Source organism: Centropristis striata, chromosome 19, assembly GCF_030273125.1.
Source record: "Centropristis striata isolate RG_2023a ecotype Rhode Island chromosome 19, C.striata_1.0, whole genome shotgun sequence".
NCBI lineage: Eukaryota > Metazoa > Chordata > Actinopteri > Perciformes > Serranidae > Centropristis > Centropristis striata.
Window position 1 is genome coordinate 13,465,339 of NC_081535.1, and position 23,493 is coordinate 13,488,831.

A 23,493-nucleotide genomic window follows, 5' to 3' on the forward strand; every position below is an offset into this window, starting at 1 on the left:
TTCCTGTAGTCGTTTTTTAAAACATTTTTGCAACTAAATCAATACTGCAGAACACTTTAGTGTTATAGAATAAAAAATAACTTGATTACAGAATCTGATTCAAGTCTGATGCAGCAGAGCACCTTGTTTTATTCATTTAAGTGTTGGTGGGGGTTATAAAAAAAAAAAAAAAGCCAATTCATTGGAATAAACCGAAGCTGTGAAAATAGCATGATGCGTCTGTCAGGCTCTCACATGCGTCTGTACGCACGCCACCGACCGCCCACTCCGCTGATGTGTTAATGCGGATTGGCTGCTATAGATACCAGCGCCTGTGTGCGCGCTGTGGTTGGCTGCGGCTCTCTTGGCCATTACGTTATGCTTACTCCACACACACAGGCAGCTGGAGAGAGGGAAGACGTAATGGTTTGATTCCCTGTGCACTTGCAATGGTCTTCAATCTGACATTACTCGGCAAATTCCTCTAACGGGAGGTGCAATGAAGGTACGTGATCAACCTGCAGCTCGCTCACGATCCGGATTTACTTACGATGCAGATTTTTATTGTGATTTACGCGCGATGCTGCACCGAGAGGCAGGGAATACCTCCGTGCTAATGTCAATTAGATGTGTTTGGAGATGTAATTACACCAACAGGCTTGCGTTTAAATGCACCATTCACTGCTTAATATTAATCTCGCCGCTGCCCTTCCGGATCTGTCAGTCTGCTTTATGGATTCCCCGACTAGCTTGCAAACCTGGAAACGGTTTTCCTGCATCCCTTGATAAACAGTAGGTACAGTGTGTAGCCTTTTAATGAGCCTGCTTTGACCCCAGAGTGATAGTTCAGTGGACTAAAGCCGCTGGAGCGACGTCCATTCATCGTCAAGGCTTTTAATCCGGTCTAATGAGATAGAGACTGCGGCCAGAGAGAGAGTGAGTGCAGGGGATGTTTGTTTGGGAGACAGAGAGGGAGAGAGAGATTCACCTCTCAGGTCCGAGCTGTGTCAGGAGTCTCCTTCCTCTGTGTGTGTTGTGTGTTGTATGTGTGTGTGTGTGTGTGTGTGTGTGTGTGTGTGTGTGAGAGAGAGAGAGAGGGAGAGAGAGAGAGGGAGGCTGCAGCAGCAGCACAGGGAGGGAAAAGGTGATGATGCTGTCTGGCAGCTCGAGCTCAGGACGGATAATGATGAAGATGATGGCGATGATGTCATTGGTGCTGCTCTGGTGGCGGCAGGTTTGTGGGGACAGTCACGGTGAGAGCTGGACTGCCTTACCACCACCACCACCAGCACCAGCACCATCATCATCATCATCATCATCATCATCATTAGTGCTGTGTGCACTTAATATGAAGAAGGCTAATCACATGTTGTTGCAGTCACATTGAATCTTCTTTAAAGGTGACTGCATGCATCGATGAGGAGTTGCAAAGTAGCTAATTACATTTATTTGCAAATACTTATCATAAACACTGTTTTTACTGCGAGACCGTGCTACATTTCACAGTGAAATATTGAGATCTGTGTGCCAGGCTAGAGGGTTTCCCCAAGCAGCAGCTGCTGCTGCTGCTGCTGCAAGCTGAATAGCCAGTTACTCAGCTCCGACTGGTCAGGTGCCTTTTTATACCTTATTGTCACAATATGACATGGAGTTAAAGAGACAGTTTACCCAGAATTCAAAAATACATATTTTTCCCTCTTGCTTGTCGTGCTGTGTACCAATCTAGATTGTTTTGGTGTGAGTTGGAGATATCAGCCGTAGAGATGTCCGTCTTCTGTATATAATGGTATTCTGCTTGTAGTGCTAAAGCTCCCAAAAAGACATTTTAAAAAACTCTAGCAATGTCTCTTTGCAGACATCATGACCTGGTTACTCAAGATAACCCAAAGATTTTATTCTGACCAATTTCATATATTTTCTTTCAAGTATAGTTCTTGCATGAAACTGCTCACAGCGAGCTTTGCGTGCCACAAGCTAAGTGCCATCCAGTGCCATTATATTTGATTGAAGGCAGACATCTCTGCAACTGATATCTCCAACACTCGGCAACTAGCACCAAAACAATCCAGACCGATAAACAGTACTGCAGATTAGATTCAAAGGAAACATTTGGTAGTAATCTATCCCTTTAAGGTTTGCATATTCTTTAAAATGAATCAAAAAACATCTCATCCCACTGGCTTCTTATGGCATTTGCAAAACTCCTTCAACACTGCCTACAAATGAAGATATTTCTACAGCTGCAGTTATTGTTTATTTTTAACTAACAGGGCTTTACATGTAAAACCTTCAGGGAGTTAAAAAAAGATAATGCATTGAAGAGAATAAACATGCCAGTGCTATATGAAGCTGTTTTGATGTTTTGTAGGTAAGGCTGCGATCACATAGGACTTGATTTCTGCTGCTCAAACTCGATAAAAAGAACCTTCAATCACATACAATAAACACTAAACAAACATTATTCCCTGTCGATACTGAAGAGTATTTTCATTAAATACCTCAGCAGAAGGTCAAACATTTCAGTACTGTTTGTGACATTATTGTGGAAGAGTGCAGAGGTGCTTAACTCCTGGTGGACAGCGCTGTGTCCCTGGAAAACAAAATGGACGTGATGTTTTATTGACTAATCTGGTTTAAATTGAAAAGCAGCTTTTCTGCCCCTGTGGAACGGACGGTGTTAGCTGAATTGTTTTAAGCATACATCTAAAAAGGGGAAACACTGCTGTACAGTATGTGTTATCAATGGCTTTTTAATCAGGGATAGACTCATGACATATACTTTCCATTCAAAATCCTCTTAGCGTTTCATTTTCTGTCCATCGTGGATGCAAATACTCACAAATCTGATGAAATTATAACATGTAACATTGACGAGACACATCGGATCATGAATCATTTCAATGCAGACTGAACCCAGTGAGGCTGGACTTCTAAAGTAGGTGAAGGAGTCAGAAGCTATAAAGAGAGTCCAGGGGGCAGAGCAGATTTCTGGTGGTGTTTGTAAAATAGTCCAGTCATGTTTTGTTATTGCAGAACAATCTCCGCAGCAGTCTATCTGTTTGTATTTCTGCACCAAAAACTATTCTCCAGGCTAAATCCTCTTCTGCCTTCGGAGTAAACCATATAAATCTGTTATTTTGCAGACACAAATCCAAACTTAGCTGGTAGCAGCTTGAGTTTTCTCTGCATATCTCTCCAGACTTCACTGGATCAGCGGGCTGAGTAATGCGTCATTTAGATGAAATATCACATTTATTCCTATGACTCTTTAGACAAATAACAAAAAAGACAGTCATGAATTAGTTTGTTTTTCAGTGGCGACCGGGCTCTCTGGTCTCAGTGAGGGAGCTGCATTCACTTTTCACAGTAGGAGTGACATTTCCAGTTGATGCCAGAGAAAGAAAGGGAGGAAAGATTCAGCAGACAGAAAAGGGAAATGAAATGCGAGAGACAGAGACAGTAGATGATAGAGAGATTGGGAGTGATGACCCTCTCAATAACATGTCTCAATAGTGCAGGGTTGTTTTCACAATGAAATCATCTGTTTGTCTTGTATATATCTTTATATGGATGCCTATAATGTGCATTTTTCATAGCTTTCCACTTATAATCTCTAATGGAGCATAGTGAGCAGGGCTGCTTTATGGCAATATTGTATTTATTTATTCTCAGCTCTTTGTTCACGCCCCAGACAATCAAAATCACAATGTACTGTGCATAGATATGATGGCGTGAAATTACAAACACCCTGATTTCAATTTTGTCCCTATTGTGCACCCCTGGGTGGCTAGACTAATGCTTAAACTGCAACCCTAGAAATGTGGTGCTGAACTTTAAGCCAAGGCACGAGAAAGAGAGGCAGATTTTATATAGAACTTTAAAAATCAAAGTAGCAAAGACTGAGGTTAACTGACTTTAAATCCTTAAGGAAACACTGAGATCTACATTTCCCACAATGCTTTCATTAAAATCCTCCTGCTTCCTAAATGTCTATAGCACCAATAAATCCCTGAGATCAGACGTGCAAAATCTGCAAGAACTTGTTTATTTATGCTGTGATTTATAGCTGTTACTGTAACATTTCAAGATATACAGTTAAACACAATGATCTGACCTATCTGACTGCTAGTTATGGGTAAACTCAAGCTGTCAATTTCTTTAGTCTATGGCCCAACAGCTAAATCTCGATCCTAATGTTAGTTAAAGTCTTCTTACTGATTAAATATGCAAGCATCAGACATGTATTTTAGATGAATGAGATGTATACTTCTAAATAACTTTTCATTTTGTTTTCTCAGTGCTATTAAATTGTATGTAGGTGATTGTGATTGTGGAAGTCTTTAGCCCAAACTGAAATTACATCATCAGATGAAATGACCTGAATGACATCATCTGGGTTATTTTGTCTGACTTCAGAAATATCCTTCAGAGGCTGTGTAGTGCTCTTTGTGATGAGTAATCTGAACTTTATGGGTAAAGTCACTGGAGTGCCCCTTTAAATTTGGATCTACTTTAGTGCTTTGTGTCCTTATAGCTGTCATTTGGTCAATGAACTGCAAACATTTCAGTAGCAGATTAATCAGTAAATGCACAAAGTTACTCTATGGTGTTTTCTCTCTTTGTCTGTGACTGGTTTTACTTCTAGTTAAATACTCCAGTCTCCACATGACCCATTTAGGCCTCCGTCCCATATGGTTACATTCATCTGTGCAGAGATTTTGATCCTCAAAAACTAATTTTATGAGGTCAGATCACCGCTTCATACCAGGCCTGAACATCGCTGATTCTCCTCCCTTTTGGGTTTTTCTATTTAAATCTGTGCCTCAGTAACTTTCAACTGCTTTCCCTCCTAACTCTGCGTGCGTGCGCGTGCGTGCGTGTGTGTGTGCGTGCGCGTGCGTGCGTGTGTGTGCGTGCGTGTGTGTGTGTGTGTGTGTGTGTGTGTGTACACACTGGGGCTGAATTGTTTGTTGACCCTATTTGGTGTTGAGAGTCCAGCAGCAGTGAGAAATATTTGGTCCAGACCTGACGCTCAACATGTCCGAGAGTGATTGGAATAACAAACAGAATATAGTGCTCCCGCAGGTAAATCTTTAGTGATCATGCTGTAGAGAGAATATAAAAGATACAAGTAAAAACAAAACAATGCACACCATGTGATGTTTACTCTTGTCACTTGTTTGTTCGGGACTCCCTGCCTGCAGAGCTTACAGTGTGCTAATTGAAGTGACAGAGGGAACTCGTGCTGCTGGCTCACAGCCAGATAAGGCTGATTTCATGGCCAGACTGCTGCGGCTCCTCATCCTGGAGAATGCAGTAAATATTTCTTTTAGTGGATTCACTTCACTCCCATATGAGGGAGGCTGTATCCAACTTGGGAGACTTTTTAGCAGCTGAACATCAGGTCAAGTTTACGCCACGGGCAGATAACTCAAGTTGTTATGCATCATGGTTTTATTCTGCACATAAAGCTAGAAGAGTATCATGGCAAAGTGAGCAACTTGTGGTTTGACTGAGGACAGGAAAACAAAATACTAGTGCTGAAACATTACGGAAAATTCATTATGTAATAATTTAAGTCATTTCTGAAGCAACAATGCCAAACATTTACTGCTTCCTGCTTCTCAAATTTGAGGATTTGAGGATTTTTCACAGGTTTTATATCACTGTTAATTGAATATTTCCAGGTTTTGGACTGTTAGTCAGAGAAACAAGCCATTTTATGATGGTTAATGGTTATAATTCATCAAACAAGCCATTCTAGAGTCCTTTTTAAGGCGAAACACGACAGACAAATTGTTTTTATTTCAAAATCATGGGGATTTTGCGCAAATTTTCTTCTTTTTTTCAAGCTAGTGGAAAGAAAACATCCAAAATACACATTTAGGTGTTTATTTTACTCCACTTTGTCTATTTCTGTCTGCGGATTTCTCCTAAACTCACTAAAAGTTAACATTATAATGCCTCACTTGCATATTTAAATAGACATTTCAGGACACTTGCAGTAAAAAATATGTTGTTTTAACGTAAGTAACAAATTATGGATGCTTCATTTATATCTATATATATATATATTGGCATATCTTAATTTTTTACCCTGTTCACCTCTAGTGTCTCCACTTAACGATGGATTTAACCTTTAAGAATCGACCCTGACTGCCTATCTGCAGCAGGGGCTTCCTCCTTCCTCCTCCTTGCCGTGACTCCACATATAGTGCCGCGTTCCTAAGATTACATAACGAATCCCTAAGCAGATGGGTGAGGTCAGATCACAGGGTGTTTGTGACAAGTCGGAGCGGAGCGCTGCCTTAAGAAGAGATGTGGCAGGACCCTGTGAATTCCATTGTTTCCGCATAGAGCCGGGAACCACAGAGGGCTTACATTATGCTCATGTCAGCTATTGATTCTGCAGCTTGGGGAACAACAGAAGACATATTCTCTCCTCGCTGTCCTCCCCCTCCCTCCTCCTCTCATCAGTATGCTCCAAGGAGCCGTGGCTCCCATCACGCCATCTTTGCTCCCTGTGTCTGGCCAGTCTTGTGGTCAGCAAACACATCCGACATACTTTAACTCTACAGGCTGAGTACACTAACTTAAAGCTACTCTGCATGTTTCCTCAGAGGCAACACAACAGCCACCTTTTCCACCATTTGACCTGACAACATATTTGTTGTGTGGCTCAGACTCCTAACACATGCTCTTCCTCCACGTTTGTTTATGAAATTGTGCAAAATTACGCAGCGGCTGAGCTGCGTAATTTACCTCTCAGCTCTTGTTTGAGATTGTCATTAATAGGAGCTTTTAGAGTCTACTTCTGTCTAATTATCTCTAACCTCAAAGACTCTCACAGAGCACTCTCAATAATGTGCTGCAGCCCAGTATCTCCCCCTCCTCCCTCTCTTTCTCATTCATTTTCTCTCTTAACCCATACCAAGGGAGACTATCTCCTTAAGCTCTTTTTATTGAGCAGAGGACTTTGTGATATGCTTCAAACCCATATCATAATATTAATAAGAGTTTTGTTTTTTTTAAATAGTTTGGTGATGACCAATGAAAGGAGACATGTTGTGATAAGTTTCAGGTTCATACTTTTATTTGGGGTTTCTACTACAACATATGTATATGCTTTAATGTTGAAAAAAAAAAACACTTTATTTTGGTCTGGTTTCTTTAGCAAACCCTCCTTAAAAAGCCCAGTCTGCTCTGATTGGTCAGTACTTGCAGGTCTTCAGCTTCTCTGCACCATCATTGTAGCCGGGGAATGACTGTTACGGCACTGTAGCTTTACTTTCTACATAGAATAGTTGTGGCATCACAACCCTGATGGCTCTTTTAAAGGCACAGTTTCTGAATACGGGCCGTGTGCATTTCTCTGTAGACTGAGCATTTTGAAACGTTCACAGTCTTGATATTAGAGCCCGACGGAAATATTGGTTGACCATAAATATTGGTTGATATTAGCCTCGGTGTATATGCGGTGTATGTGTGCTATTATGAAAACTTTTTTTCTTTTTTTAATAGTCAGCAATTGATTGAAACTGAACAGTTATGATGGTTATTAGGTTTGTATTTTTTTTCCTATGTATTCTTTATTTGCCCAGTTGTCATTTATAGAATTGGTTGACAATGTAATACATTGTTTGTACAATCCACATAAAAAAAATAAAAGAAATTTCATTCCATCTCAAAAAATTACTACATCGGCCACCATATCAGTTATAGATACATTTTCCCACTCTAAAATCAGCCATAAAAATCCTATATCGTCTGGGCTCTACTAAATATAGAGGAAAGACCAGTTTCATAATCAAAAAAATATGAAAATCTCACTTTTTTAAATATGGGATCTATTTAAAGGAAAAACTTGATTAAAATGCTTCCAAACCGCACCCAAGGACATAATTTGATCATTATGAAAATTATGTGATGCTGTGATCTGATCTGATCTCAATGGAATCGAACACCTCCAGGAGATTTTGGACCAGTGTGTCAGACAGACACTCCATCACTCCATCATCTACACCACCTAAGAAGAATATCTCTTTATCCCCTAAAGTAAATGTGTCATATATATGACAGAATTTTGAGGACATGTGTAGTAAATAATGCACAACATAAATATTCATAAAGAAGATATTCACATGTCTGTCACTCATGATGCCAGAGAGACGCTTTAAAGGAACACTTCATCCACAAAATGGTCATTTGTATATAAATTACTCATCCTGTCATCTTGAATTCTTGAAGAAAACTTTCTTGCATGCCTCCACGGTGAATGAAGAATCTGAAAAAGCTGCACTTGACAGTTTATGCAGAAGTGTATTTAATAGTCCGATTCTTGCAAAATGTGCATGTGTTTGGAAAGTATGAGAAATGAGACTTGGATTATAATGAATGAACAGTGTGAGAGTTGAGTAAAGAAATGGTATGGTAATGCTGTTGTTAGAGCAACAACATAGCTCCAATTTACTTCAATTCATCAAGAATTTTCTCCATTTATGGTTTCCCAGTGCACCATGGAGGCATGAGAGAAAAATAAAGTTTTCTTCAAGAAGTCAAGGTAACACAGGGTAAGAAATTGATATAAAAATTGTAATTTTGCAGGTGAAAATTTCCTTTAATAAGCCATCTAAATTTCAGTCTGAGATGTCTCTAAAAGTTTATTAATTGTGTACGTGTGTGTGTGTGTGTGTGTTTCTGTGTGTGTCCTCTGCAGGCAGGGGCATCGTCCATGTGGGCGTCATGCTGTGGGCTGCTGAACGAGGTGATGGGCACGGGCACGGTGCGGGCACAGCAGCCGGGGTTCGGAGCGGGGGCAGGGCCCTTCCGATTCGCCCCCAGCGCTGGGTACTCCACCTACCCCCCCACCAGCTCAGGGAGCGCCGGACAGCTGTGCAAAGCCTGCGGACTGGCCTTCTCTGTCTTCAGACGCAAGGTAAGCAAGAGCAGTGAGGTTTGCATGTTTTAGCTTATAAATACAAATCTTATTCACTGTGCAATTCTAAAGGAAACTATACTGCACTGCGTGCGATCTCTGTATAAACATCAACTTGCAGACTGGAAACCTGCTAAAGTAATCCTTCACAGTCAACGTTTAGTCAGCTGTTCTTTAGTCAGAATTATGTAATCTGTGCGTGCAGTTATGAGCAAGGACTCTTTATCATGGTGCATTCAAGGAAACACAGACTTTCATAATTAAAGTCACTTTCTCTACAGAGACCTATTTAATGCAAAACCTAAATAGTATCAAAGTGGTTCACACTGAAATACAAGAATATTAGTTTCATTCATCATTCACATCATTAGTTTCTATTTCAAGGTTAAATCACTGATAAGGTATTTACTGTTTTGGGAGTAATTTGGCTGTTATTTTACAGCCCTGTTTTCAGTTAACAGGAATAAAAATAACAGGACAAGACAGACATTAATAGAACAGAGTAACAGCCTGTAAACCAGACGCAGGCTCAATTAAGGCCATCACAGGCAGGTAGACGATCGTTATGTTTGTATAATGTGATAAATATAAAGACAGCCGCTGTGATGGAGAACTGGTTTTCATGACTTACTGCAGTGAATGGAAACCAACATCAACCTTAAAGGCAGTGGTGGAAAGTAAGTAAATACATTTACTGAGGTACTGTACTTATGCTCAATTTTTCGGCACTTGTACATTGTTGAAATATTTCCAATTTATGCTGCTTTATACGTTCACTCATTTCCCGAGGAAAATATTTTACCTTTTATCTAATACATTTATCTGTCCACTACAGGTGCATCTCAATAAATTCAAAAAGTGGAAATAACACATTATATGGATCCATTACACACAGCATGAAAAATGTCATGTCTTAATTTATTTAATTTCTTCTAATTATAATGATTATGTCTTACCTTTAATGAATACCTAAAATTCAGTGTCTCAAAAAATTGGAATATTAAAAAAGACCAATTTTAAAAGATATGTTTAATATGGAAATGTTGGCCTCTGAAAAGTATGTCCATCTATATGACTCAATACTTGGTTGGGGCTATTTGACTTGAACTACTGAAAATGGACTTTTCCATGATATTCTAATGATGCACCTGTATAGTCACTACCTCTCAGAGGATTTCACAAAAAACAAAAAGAAACAATTGATAAGCCTATATAATGTACTGTATATAAAGATTAAACCAGTGGTGCCTAATATTTCTGGCGTGTGACTCCTCTCATGACACCATATTTGTGTGTCATGTGGGTCCCATCCCTAATTCGGGAATAATATCTGCCAAAGGGGCCATTTTTAAACACTTTTTGTTGAAAACACATTAATGTAGTGTAGTATTTCTACAGCCTTGTATTGGTACTTCTTCCCACACTGCTTCAGTTGTAAGTTGACCTAAAAACTTGTTTGTTTTGGAAAATAGCAGGCACTTGTTGTAACCCAGTTGTATGCAGAAAATTGCACTGAATTGTGTATAATTTTATACGCTAGTTGATATGCTGGTGATTTTTTAAAACATTTGTATAGTCCACTGACTATGGAAAAGTACCCTTCAAAAAATGTGCAGACTATCCCTTTAAGAATATACACCATTCATATTCATTGTGGCATTTGCAGGGTCTCTGCACAGCTGAACCTGTCAGAGTTTAACGGCGGAGTGTATCTGTCTAGCAGTCAGACGCACTGAGACACTGATGACAAAGCCGCAGTGCCCGGCTTCCTCTCCGCTCGCCGCTTCAGATCGCTCTATCGTCATCCACACACTAGTTGCTTTTCTGACGGCAGGTCGACTCCCTGAGCACACACACACACACACATTTGTGTGTCAGTGTGATATTTTCATAGCATAAAAATGACGCACCGGAGGATTAACAGCACATGATTGAAGAAAAGTATCTGTAGCATTGCAAATGTGCTTCTGGTGGACCAAAGCACATTTGTGCACAAGTGATAAGGGAATGTTTACAGCCGAGGCTGACCTGCTTTTCTGCCCATTTGAAGTGTCAATCTACTCAGCTGCTCTGTATCAGGAGACAGTGTTGAGCCTGTAAAATGTCAAACATCACCGGGAGCTACAGATAGTTCATTTTTCTTTTCTTTTCTCCATCCCAGAAAATAACCAAGCACACAGAAAAGAAGCGACTGTTTCGGATGGAACCACATAAACTCAAAATAAGCTGAATCTATGAAATACATGATTAACAATACAACAGTATGGGGCTATGGTTAAAATCATAATTATGGATCTCATTATTTTTCTGAAAAAATACCATGATATCTTATTATTTCCACAATAAATTAATCTATCAATTTCTTTTTCAATGAATCAGTTAATCTACATTAAATTTGGGATCATAAGGAACAATGCCAATCATCATTTGTCAAAGTAGCATTGCTTTATTTTAAATGGGAAATAGCAGCAAAAAGCTCATACTTGAGAAGCTGTAGCATGCAGATGTTTTCACATCCTAAATTACTTAAAGAGTTGAACATTATTGATTTTTTTTGTGCTGATCAACTGAGTGTTTCTTTGCTAATGTCAAGATACATGGTACTATATGGAAAATAACTGCAAAATTACATGTAAACTCATCAAACTGATGATAAGTACCATCTATGTTCCCTTGTTGCATCACATCATTCAACAATCAAACAATCATTCATATATTAAGGGTTTTAATAAACAGTTTTCTGCAAATAATTAATGAACAAAATTATTCTGTGAATATCATAACAAAATAAGATCATGTCACGATCCCACTGGATCATATCTAATCTTGAAGTATTGCCCATCGTTACTCAACGATATCTTGCAACAACAGCCAATGGGAAGCAATTACATGACCCAGAAAATAACATGACAGGTGGAAATAATGAAAACTAAAAAAATGCATGAGATGAGTTTACACAGGAAGATATTATTGCCATAAAAATGGAAAATAGAGACCAATATATAGAAACACGGGGAAGCTTATACAGAGAAAGGATGTCACCTAATCAAAAGGAAAAAAAGTGAAGTCCATATATTCATTCAGTCAAGGATGTTTTTACACATCCAGTGGTTGGATCTAAAAAGCTTCCTTTTGATTAAGTTTTCTATATTCTGTCTGAATTAAATTGAATTAATGTAACATTTATGCTCAGAAAGAGAAATCCCTTTGGCGTCTTTTAGTACGACCTTTGCAGAAAAAACCTTCCACACATGGGCAGGACAGATGGTATATGACAAAACTAGTGTTACACTTTATTAAATCTATTTACGTTAACATCAACAACATTTTTGGTTTGCAGAACATCATCAGAGTGACAGCAGTGCATACATTTAAAAGTGCCAAACTGTTCTGTCAACCGAGTGTTTTTTTTTTTATCTGCCGGAAGATATGAATGTGTGTCTGTTCTAAGTGTGGGGGCGCATCTGAAAAAACAAACCAAAAAAAATGTGCTGATGGATTATTCTGATGCAAATGAAGACAATGTTTCTATCATTAGTACAAACAGTAGCCTCAATGACTTTGGTTCAATCATTTGGCCCATTTAAATTATTTTCAGTGGATGGTTAATTTATTCATGAAGGATAAATAGTTTAATATGCTAACAGAAGTCAGACACCAGAGCTTATTTAAAAATGATGAAAAATCTTAAATGACGGTTTGAAAAGAAGAGAAAGCATAGCTGATCACCTCACGAGTGTCTCTGATTCTCTTCCGCAGCACATCTGCTGTGATTGCAAGAAGAGTTTCTGCGCCCTGTGCTCGGTGCTTCAGGAGAACCTGCGCTGCTGCACGACCTGCCACCTGCTGCGCGGCACGGCCTTCCAGAGGCCGCGGCTCATGCAGCTCCGAGTGAAAGACCTGCGCCAGTACCTGCTGCTGCGCAACATCCCCACCGACACATGCAGGGAGAAGGAGGACCTGGTGGACCTGGTGCTCTGTCATCAGGGGACGAGGGAAACCCCGAGACCTGTGGTGGAGGAAGAGGAAGAGGAAGAGGACGAGGAGGAGGAGGAAGAAGACGAAGAGGACACGCACGAGGAGGAGGAGGAGGAAGAGGAGGAGGAGGAGGAGGAGGAAGATGAAGGGGGGGAGGACACAGACAGTCTGCACTCGCTCCCCCACTCGCGCGCCGCCTCACCCCCCTCCGCCACACGCTCCACCTCCGAACAGTCGGTCCTCTCCGCCTCTCAGGGAGACGTGCTCAGCCCAAGTGACAGCTCAGGGACCACCAGCCAGGTTAGACACGCGGCTGCTGCTCTCTCTCTCTATGTGTGTGTGTGTGTGTGTGTGTGTGTGTGTGTGTGTGTGCGTGTGTGTGTAGAACTGGTGCTGTGTACACAAACATACCTTCACTCACTCTCTAATTTACATGCGCCATACTTCTCTGACATCTGTCCTCATTCTATCCAAGATAATTAATTTCAGAGGTGAAATCAGCTTATTTTCAAGTGTCAGTGTGGCTGTTTAAAGTCAGGAGAAGATTTCAACTCCCAGACAAACAAATTCCCTCTCATGCGTATCTTTAGATGTTTTTCATCTATTGTATTTCAGGCTTTTTTTTCTTCCCTTTGTGCGGTCTTCAATTTTGAACGCTCTCATTGTGCTTTGCTGTGAATGAAGTGTTTCTCCTTGAAAAATCGAGTACGTTTCAGTGGATTTTTTTTTCCCTTCATTGATATTATAAAAGCTCAGCCCCGGTCCAGTGTTCAGCAGATTGTGCACGTGACAGCTGGAAACAGCTGTGTTCGCTGCATGCTTTAGTGTGCATGCATGCATGCATGCGCGTGTGTACAGCGCCCTAAGACCAGCCAGCTATGCAGCTTAAGCCCTTTGCCTTTTTTAGGTCTGTTACATAGGCTGAGTCTGTTATGTAACAGGCGCACAGGTTGAGAACTCCCCACAGCGTCACAGCTGCAACCAAACAACAGAGACACTACAGTACATCCCTCCTCTCATCCCCACAGAGATCATCTCTGTTCCCTTCTCTTCATTTGGGGCACATGGAGGCTTTCAGATCCTTCTTATTTATTTATAACAAACAAAGATAAATGAATGGAAAAACCCTGCAAAAAAATAAATGTTTCACAAGCAACCAAGTGGCATACTATACTGTGATTTTTAATGACATTTTAAACAACATGAAACAACGCAAAGCTGTTTATTGAAATATACAAATACAAAAGACGTCGCTGATGTAGATTTTAAATCTGAGATTTAAGATTATCATACCTACTATGGCTGCACAGTGATATATTCTATGTCATTAAAAAAAGTCATAGTAGTATTAGTCGTTCAAAATGTTTTTAAAAAGTCATAGTATAGGATGTCATTAAAAATGTTTTTTTTTTAAAAACACACCGAAATGTAAAAAAAGTCATAGTATAGTATGTCATTTAAAATGTTTTAAAAAATGTTCAAAATGGTAAAAATAAATAAATAAAGAAGTCATAGTATGATATGTCATTCAAAGTGTAGAAAACCCCTTCAAAATCCTAAAAAAAAAATCAAAAATTACAGAAAAAAAATCATAGCATTGTATGTTGTTCAAAATGTTAAAAAAAAAAAATAAAGTCATAGTATAGTATGTCATACAAAATGAAAAAAAAATTAGAGGCAAAGTTTGTGTCAAAATACCATTTTGAATTTTTTTATTGTGTTGCTACAGAGGTAACTGGTACAGATCGTTACAAGAAAAATCACATCATGATCATTTTAATATATTTTTTCAAGAAAATTAGAAAAAATATGCAAATATAAGAATTCCCTCCAATATCCTGAATCATACTGTACTTGCGCTGTTATGCAGTGTTTTTCCCAACTGACTTATCTACTTTGACCTCATACCCTGTTACATTGTCTAAAATTGCATGTTGTTGTAGTATCTTACCTGGGAACTTTATAAAAGTCTGAAGTATTTAAAGCAGTGATTCTCAATTCACTGCTTTGGTGCTAGATGGTCTGTTGACTATATATGATCTATAGGATTTTTTCTTGTACTTTGAATGTAAATAAGGTGCCATAAAAATTCTCAAAATAAAGCTTGTTTGTGGAAAATGTGCCAGGAGAGGATCCCCCAGACTGGGCTAACAAATATTATGAATGTTTGCTTATTAACTGGTCCCTGGCCTCCTGTCATTTTGCAGAAGTGGCCCCTAAGCAAAACAAGTTGAGTATCCCTTAATGAGAACATTCATAGCTGTATTCAAGCATTGAATACTGAAGATGTCTAGTTACACTGCAAGTTTGTTTGGGTATAAAGTAGTCTTTTCTTTTCTTCTTTGGCATTTTCAGTATTTTCTCGTGAACTGTTGCAATGAAAGGAAAGAAATCTGGCACATGTATCCCTTGACTGTCTATCATTATGTCTATATTTTGATTCAGATGAACCATTTTTCATTCTTAAAATATCAAATTTAGGAGCTTGTGTAGCCTTGACAGAAGCGTGCACTCTCTCAGTGCTTTCTAGTACTTTCACATGTTTGAAATGGTTGAATGAGATCTAACATCTAGTCAAAGAAACTTTGTGCTCCGGAGAGGTTTGGCACTTTGCTCGTGTCGGGGCTGCAGCTCGTGTTTTTGTCTCTGAGGAGTCGAGTCTGAGTGAAAGCCTGATGTCTGGGCGAGGGCAGGCATCTCGCACCACGACGCTGACGGATGCATTATTAACACGTCTTCGTTCCAGGACGATGATTGGTCTGCTGGAATGTGCTGAAGCAGAGAGAGCCAGAGGTTTTTACTTTTTTTTACGGTACAGAAACATAGACTGCACTGGAGCATGATATCACACAGTTACAGCTTATTTCAGCACTTCACATGCTCTCTTTTGATAAAAGAATAAAGAGACGATATCATCTCTTCAAAGCTCATAAATGGCTGAGATAAAACGGAGCTATACACTCATACCAAACAGCGTCTGCACTGTTCTGTAGCTCCATTTACTCTTCTTTCATCCGGCAAATTCCCGACCTCCACCTTCAAAGAGAATAATAAACTTCTGAGTTGAGAGCAGCTGAGTCAGTGTTTGAACATCTCCATTATTATATTAGATATCTGAACAGTTCCAATTTGAAGAATTAGATCGCAGAGAGCTGTGAAGTCTTTTGATCACTGCATTAGTAGGCATATGGAGCGACAAGAAACTATACACAGTTTGTCTTGTGACGGTGATGAGGAGTGTAAGTGGCGATCATTTTGTTAATGATGCAAACAAAAATGGGTCATTTAAAAAAAAAATTGTCTGTTTTAACTGCGTCAAATCTTGCGTTAGGAGCTTCGGTTAAACTGCAAAAGTCAAGGTCATATTTCTACACGTTGACTCTGACATTTTTTTATGACTTGCAATTTGTATTTTATATTAAACAAATCAACCATATCACATGGTGCATGCATAATACAAATATTTACAACAATCAGAACAGTAACAGTGAATCTTCATCCAATATTGGTTAATCTTGGGGCATGACCATAGCACATGTACCAGTGTACCTTCACCCGTACAACACTTCCAACAAGCAGCTGAGTCTTTCAAGCCACGTCTGAAAAGCATTTATTATTATTAACAGTTTTTGATAAATTGGACGACATACTATACTGTGACTTGTTTTAAAGGATGCATTTTGTACAAATAGTACAGTAAGGGGACATATGCTCATTTTCAGGTGCATACATGTTTTTTGGGTTTCTACTAATACATGTACCACGAGAGGTGTGAATCACCAGAGGCCCCCCAATACGATTTTATCCCGATACTTGAGTCATTTTGTGTCCACAAAATTGAATTCAATCAAATATTGTTTTGTCAAATAAGAGTCACTTCAGTCTTTTTATTTCTCCACAATGAGAGTCAAACCCACAGACTGACCAACAAAGTATTCAGTCATGGACGACAGCAATTGCCGCATTTTCTCAAACTTGCAGCGTTATTTCGACAACTTCCAGACACGATATCCTAATACACATAGCCTATAGATTCCTTAGATCTTCTAGTTTCATATGATACCAGGATCTCCAGTATATTCATAAAAGTGAAGAAGAAAAAAAACGGCAAAAATACTGAAGTCCTGCCAGCTAAATATCGATACTTGGCGGTCATGAAGCAAAATTTTATTACCATGCAATACTATGCTGTATCAATTTTTTCCCCACCTCTGATGTTTACATGCTTTAATATTCAAAAAACACATTATTTTGTTTTCTTCTTCTTCTTATTATTATTATTATTATTATTATTATATTATTATTATTATTATTATTATTAATAATATATATTATTATTCTGTCCAAGTATACATGTGTCCATCCTCTGTGTGAACCGCTGAGTTTTAGCTCCTGTCTCTTTAAGTCACCCTTCTGAAACAGCACAGTCTGCTTTGATTGGAGTGTTTCTTGGTATTACACATCTGAGTTCTCAATAGGCGTGTTTCCATCAAGTAATGTCTATGCGCATGAGAAAAGCTTGATGGAAACACCAAATTCAATAAAGCTTTCAAAAATGCGCATAAAAGTTTTTACGCTCGATTGAGGTGTTTTTTGTAAAATAGACAAGGGAAGATGGACAGATTTTATCCAAATAAGTTGTGATGCTCTGGTGGCTGACATGAAAAAAAATGATAAGTCGCCCAATTGAATCCAATTCCTGAAGACTTCTGTTCATTGCCTCTCAGGGTGGCCAAAGTTTTTTGTTGAATCTCTTCTTCTTCTACTGTTTACTGACAGATTATCCTACAGAAAAACATTACACTGCCATCTTCTGACCAAAGTACGTTCATGCAGCTTTGTTTATTTGCTTTAAACCAGTTCATGGAATCGTCCCTAATTTACATTTTCTTTAATGCGACATTTAAAAATTTCACTTCAAAATTTGCTTCGACTGTAATTGAAATACGGCTTGTGTCTCTGCACCGTCAGGGAATTACTGTAGCTGAGTGAATTGATTTGATATTTTAATTATTAAACAGTTAAACCATTATGTTTTAATAGGCTGGTCAGTGGGTGAAAGACTGTTTATAAGAATTTAAACTAACTGAAATTAACCCTAGTGTGTTGATTTCCTCTTAAACAGGAGCAGGAGGATACTCCAACAGCGTCTCTCTTGAACCTGGAGCCCAATGAAACTTTAATGGAGGTACAGTACTTTTACATTTTACATTTACAGTACTAAACAGTGTCTATAGGAGAGGAATAAAGATAATTGTAGACTGACGAAGCTTTCAGGGAATGCAGGCTGTGTTATTGACTGCCGCTCTGTTTCCCGGTGTGATTGTAGGTCAGTCCGGCGACACAGAGGAGGATCAGGGCCTCGCTGTCTGATCTGGACAATGAGGAGGCAATAGAAAACCTCTCCGTCCGTCAGCTGAAAGAGATTCTCGCCAGGAACTTTGTCAATTACTCCGGCTGCTGTGAGAAGTGGGAGCTGTTGGAGAGAGTGCATCGACTCTACAGAGAAAATGAGCAGAACAGGAAATCCAGTAAGAATTTAACTTTTGAATCTGAATTTTCACATTTTGACCCTGAATGTCTCTATGATAAAAAATAAATAAATATCCTTTTTTATCCTTTTCTTTTAGTGGAAAATGTGAGCATAACTGCAGGTAATTATTGTTGATTGATTATCATAATTCCCAGGTTTATAGTATAACGTTGCCTTTAATTTGAACACTAATGATAAAGGTACTATGTGAAATAATTTGCATTCAAACAACACCGCACGAACTGCTCACCTGCATTCAGCTGAAGCCCACTCAAACGGGACTGTCAATACTACTCGCACTTTATCAAGCGCACCAAGCATTTTATACAAATGTTACGCTGCTGATGCTATCCCTCGTCTATTGGACAGAATATATTTTCAGAGATTCCACTTTTTCAAGTCGCACACTTTAATGTATTGTTGGCTGAGTTTTATTTTCACTGTTATGCGGCATTGATCCACTATGCAATTGAATCCATTAGCCACAATTCCACAAAATATTTTAAAGACTTTGTTGTTCTGTGATCATCTGACCATTTTTCGATAAGGGCCTTTACTTCATCATTAGACCACGTCTGTCCACGGGACGTTTTTCAGGCCTGCTACTACTCTGATGTTGATTCTCATATATCCGCCCAAATTAAACACAGAATGCTCTGTGTTCACTTCCTACCTGCAGCGAACCGAACTCTGGTGCCGAGACCTCCATTTTTTAGCAGACAGAGTTCGGTTCTTTGGTACAGAGTTTATTTGAAAACCAAACGGACTATCCGACAAAACACACCAGAGTTTGTTTCGAGTGGACCAGACAGCTCAGGTATGAACGCCCCCTAACAAATTGTTTCTAAGACTGATGCAACGTAGGGGCCGCCAACAAGCTAACTAAGCCAAGTTAAGGTTTGCCAGCTAGCTGTAACTTAGCTACGCAGCATGGATCTGCTTTGGTTTGTTTCATAACTTTAGCTGCAAGCTTGCAAGTTCAAGCAACAGGAATACTGACTGCAGTTCACTTAATGGCCATCGGTGTCGTTAATAACAACGGACAATACCAAAGATTTTCTGAAAATTTCACATAGTACCTTTGAAATATTAAATCTGCATGCAAGTGCAGTTAGCTCCTCCCTGTGATGTGATTTCAATGTTGGAAAAAAAAACAGAATTTGCTGCTTCAACATTGTTTTAGGTGAAAGGTTAACTTCACTGTTTCCTGATCTAATATATTTCCTTTATTACTGCCCATTCTTATCTATAAAGTGGTTGCATATCCTCCACCCCTCTGCAACAGTGGTAAGATGTTTTTATAAAAAAGCCACTTCACAGCACCTCTTCCATCTCCTCCATGAACACATCGCACCGATCATCTGATAGCAGTGAACAGTAAAGGCATGCTGCAGCATTTTTACCCACTTGATCCTTTCTATCATCCCGCATATTATCACATTATGGTCACTTGAGTCATTATCTCCTGCCTGATTCAGTGTGTCCACATTCTGTCACTCGTGTTTCTTTTCCAGCGTGCATCATCTCATTTTATTCTGAAGGACAGCCTCTCATCCTGTCATTAATGCACTCTCTAAGAGCTTTTACCTCTTGATGACCCATCATATTACTTCAGTAGCAGCATGTCTCCATCAGGTGTAATTACATTGTCGAGCTTCCTAGAGGCTCTCTTGTTGACATAAAGGGCTTCAGGATCATATTAGCCCACTTAATAGTCAGACGTGTAGGGACAGCAGACAGGCTGCGGCTCGATTGGCTTTTTCCCCGTCACATAAGATGTGAGCAGCAGGAGCCAGTTTTAGGCCAGTGAGCTATCAGCCTGCAATCAGACATTTAACTCCTATAAGCCAGGGCAGTGACATCAAATGCTTTTTAAAATAGTTTTTTGCTTTTTATGGGAGCACCTTATTAAAATAAGCGTAACAGGTTTGTTATTATGAGTTGCAAATGTCCATTCTACCTCATTAGAGGACAAGTGTCTTTAGTCTGTATTACAGTTATTGGAAATTCTCTTTCTAATTCAAAAATAATAATAATTCAAAAACTAAACCCACCACCAAAGTAAATTTGTGATGTCTCTTTAATGATTTTAGTGTCAAACAAATTCATATTTCCACTGAATAATAATGTTTTACATCAGGTTTAAATCTTTTGTTTAAAAAATAATGTTCTCTGTGTTTGAGTTCAAAATAAATATCAGAAATAATTATTTTTGCTTCACATCAAAAAAACTTGCTCTCATGTCCTTAGAACCTATAAAAATCCTGTGTCAAAAAGCTGCCTTAAACCTTTTAACCAACTTCAGCGTGAACATAACAACCAAATGAATATCCATAATACAGCAGCAATAACCCTAATTGAAATCAGGAAAATGGCATGAAACATGAGAAATGGATCAATCTTGTGGAAAAGAGTAAAACTACAATTTAGATTGAAAGCCTAATAAATAAGAATGCATTATTTTATGCTGTAATTGGATCAGAGTTTGTTGCTTTAATGGGTGTCAATGGGATGTTTTTGTCCTTAAAGGTCTGAGTGTATTCCATATGAATTATTGCAGCCAAAACGATCAGAAAAAAAACTGAAAAAGCCAAAATATGTACTAAATTTATATGTACTATATGTACAAGGGTTAACCACAATAGCCTTACTTAAACTACCTTCAGTGGCATAGGGGATCACATTAGCATAACATTTAGAATTTGCTAGATTGAAAACTAACATTTTATATGAACAGACTGTGATACTAAATAACAGCTACAAGTTACCGGAGCGTAGGGATATAGAAGAGAGGACGAACTACTAATGACCAAATAGTGCTGAATGATGTGGTTTACTCTCAGACTGCTGAGGTTGAAATTAGCTGCCATTTGACTGTACATCATCACTGAACTTCACAAGGTTTAATGAGCCTGCTGAGAATTATTGTAACTGAAAAATAACTTTTTTTTTTCCCAGCCACAGATGGTGTCAAAGCTCAGCTGGCGGCTGACGAAAACTTGTGTCGCATCTGCATGGACGCCATCATCGACTGCGTGCTGCTGGAATGTGGTCACATGGTAACCTGCACCAAATGTGGAAAGAGGATGAGCGAGTGCCCCATCTGCAGGCAGTATGTAGTGCGGGCCGTGCACGTCTTCAAGTCTTAAAACTCTGCGCGTCGGAGCGGCCCTCAGGCGTGCACGTGGCCCGAGCCCTGAATTTATCACTGAGGATGAACTGCTGTGCATGGAGTCTCGCAGGGCCTAATGCTGCAGCAGGCGCGAGCAACTTCCCGGTCTTTGAAACCAGACTGTTGCCTCTGGCCTACCACGGTTTGTTTTCCCCTCCTCTACTAACTCATGTTCCAGTCCCACTTCTCCTCCCTGGTGGACCGTCATCAGCTGCACCGGGACACTCACTCTTTCTGTCTTTGGTCTGTTAAACACACAGCAGAGCCCCCTGCCATCACTACTCTCGATACTCTGTTTAGATTTTACTCACAGGAGAGGAGAGGATGTGGTCCCGTGGATACTTGAAGTGGATCGGCTTGTTCTGTGTGGTGAAGAGAAGCAGAAAAATATAAGATCCCAGGGTTAGAGTCTATGGTTTACACAGTCATGCCACATGACGCCGTGTTATCTCCCTCAGTGTTCTTTTAGGATGTGCAATATCAGAAAAAAAGAGACTTACATGTGTTTTTATTAAATGTCTATTTGTTAATCTGAACACCACATGCACCGGGTCATCTCGTCTCACATGCAGGAGGGTGCAAGGTGCCAAACGTCATGCCTTTTGATCGATATTTGGTTAAGATTTGACGGTATATGCATTTCATAACCAGCAAACTTGGTGTGATAGTTTACTCTTTTGTTTTTTTTCTCAAATGAACTTTAGGAAATAAAGTGTGTACAAGTTAACAATGAACACTTGCTGTGTGAAGGATGTGATTGTTTCCTCATCTAAATTGATTATTGCTATGGAAGCCAATTTGCCCCAGTAAAAGAAAAAATGAGATGAAATCTTAGCCTTCTGATGAAAAATAAAGATACTGTAAGTCATTATAATAAGGAACTATTTAAATACTTATCTTTACATAATGGCATTGTATTTCAACATAATGGCTGACTACAGAACAGTGGGTGGAATCACCCATTGGTTTGTAGACGATTTGAAGCCTTGGTTTGGCATTAAGGTCTTCGCCAACCTGTTTTTTGTAACCAGTGCATCTGCAGAATTGAGTCAGAAGAATGCTATCTTATAAGCTAGCACTAGCTAACAGGCATGGTTAGCAAGGTGCATCCAGAAATATGAAAAAATCGACTCTTTTGAGTTCATTTCAGTACAACTGAATGTTAAAAAAGCATCCAAAATGTTACAATTAACTTAAAAAAGTTTGAAGAAGACACACAGTGCGTCATAGTATCGAAAGGTAGACACACCCTAAAGCATTCCCCGCTTCTTTGCCTATTTTACTTTGCATTGGAGCATAGTTTAAAAAATGTCATTAGCCACAATTTACAAAAACTCATGTTGTTAGACTTCAAACTAATGATTGAGACCATGAACTCATTAGGGAAATGTTTATTAAGGTAATAAATCAAGTGACAAGTAGGGTCATTTTCTCATAGACTTTTAAAATTTGACTTTTAAGAGAGAAGAGAGAAGATGCTAACTCATTATTTTTGAGATATTGAGTCACTTTTTCTGGAACATTTCTACGTATAATGACTTACAGAATCTTTTTTTTCTCATCAAATTGGTGGAAATGGACTTCTGTAGTTTCTACCGAAGACACGAACAATAAAAAAAAAAACGCTGCTTGTTCACGCCATGTGCCGCACTACATTCCTGTTAGAGCTAGTCAGCGTTAAAGCTAATTTATTAACAGTTTGATAAAACAAAACAAAAATCTGATCTCAAGGCCCGCTGAAAAGCTTTTTCCTGAGCTTTTAAACTACGGCTCAGTTGTCATTGATATGGTTGACAGGTGATTGAACCTTGAGTGAAGATTTTAACTATTTTTTAGCTACATTTCAAAGACTTGTCCTTCTTTAATTTTTAAATAACTGCCACCAAGCAATACCAT

General features: G+C 39.1%; 1 protein-coding gene across 1 annotated transcript; it reads left to right on the plus strand.

Moving 5' to 3' along the window:
• Window positions 1–393: 393 nt before the first annotated feature.
• Window positions 394–23,279, plus strand: rnf34b (ring finger protein 34b). Its single transcript, XM_059357313.1, has 8 exons — window positions 394–484; window positions 8,696–8,914; window positions 12,674–13,192; window positions 18,018–18,080; window positions 18,222–18,423; window positions 18,523–18,546; window positions 19,680–19,712; window positions 21,384–23,279. Exons 1-8 carry the CDS (start codon window positions 479–481, stop codon window positions 21,572–21,574), a joined length of 1,257 nt encoding a protein of 418 aa, XP_059213296.1. The 5' UTR covers window positions 394–478; the 3' UTR covers window positions 21,575–23,279.
• Window positions 23,280–23,493: the final 214 nt, after the last annotated feature.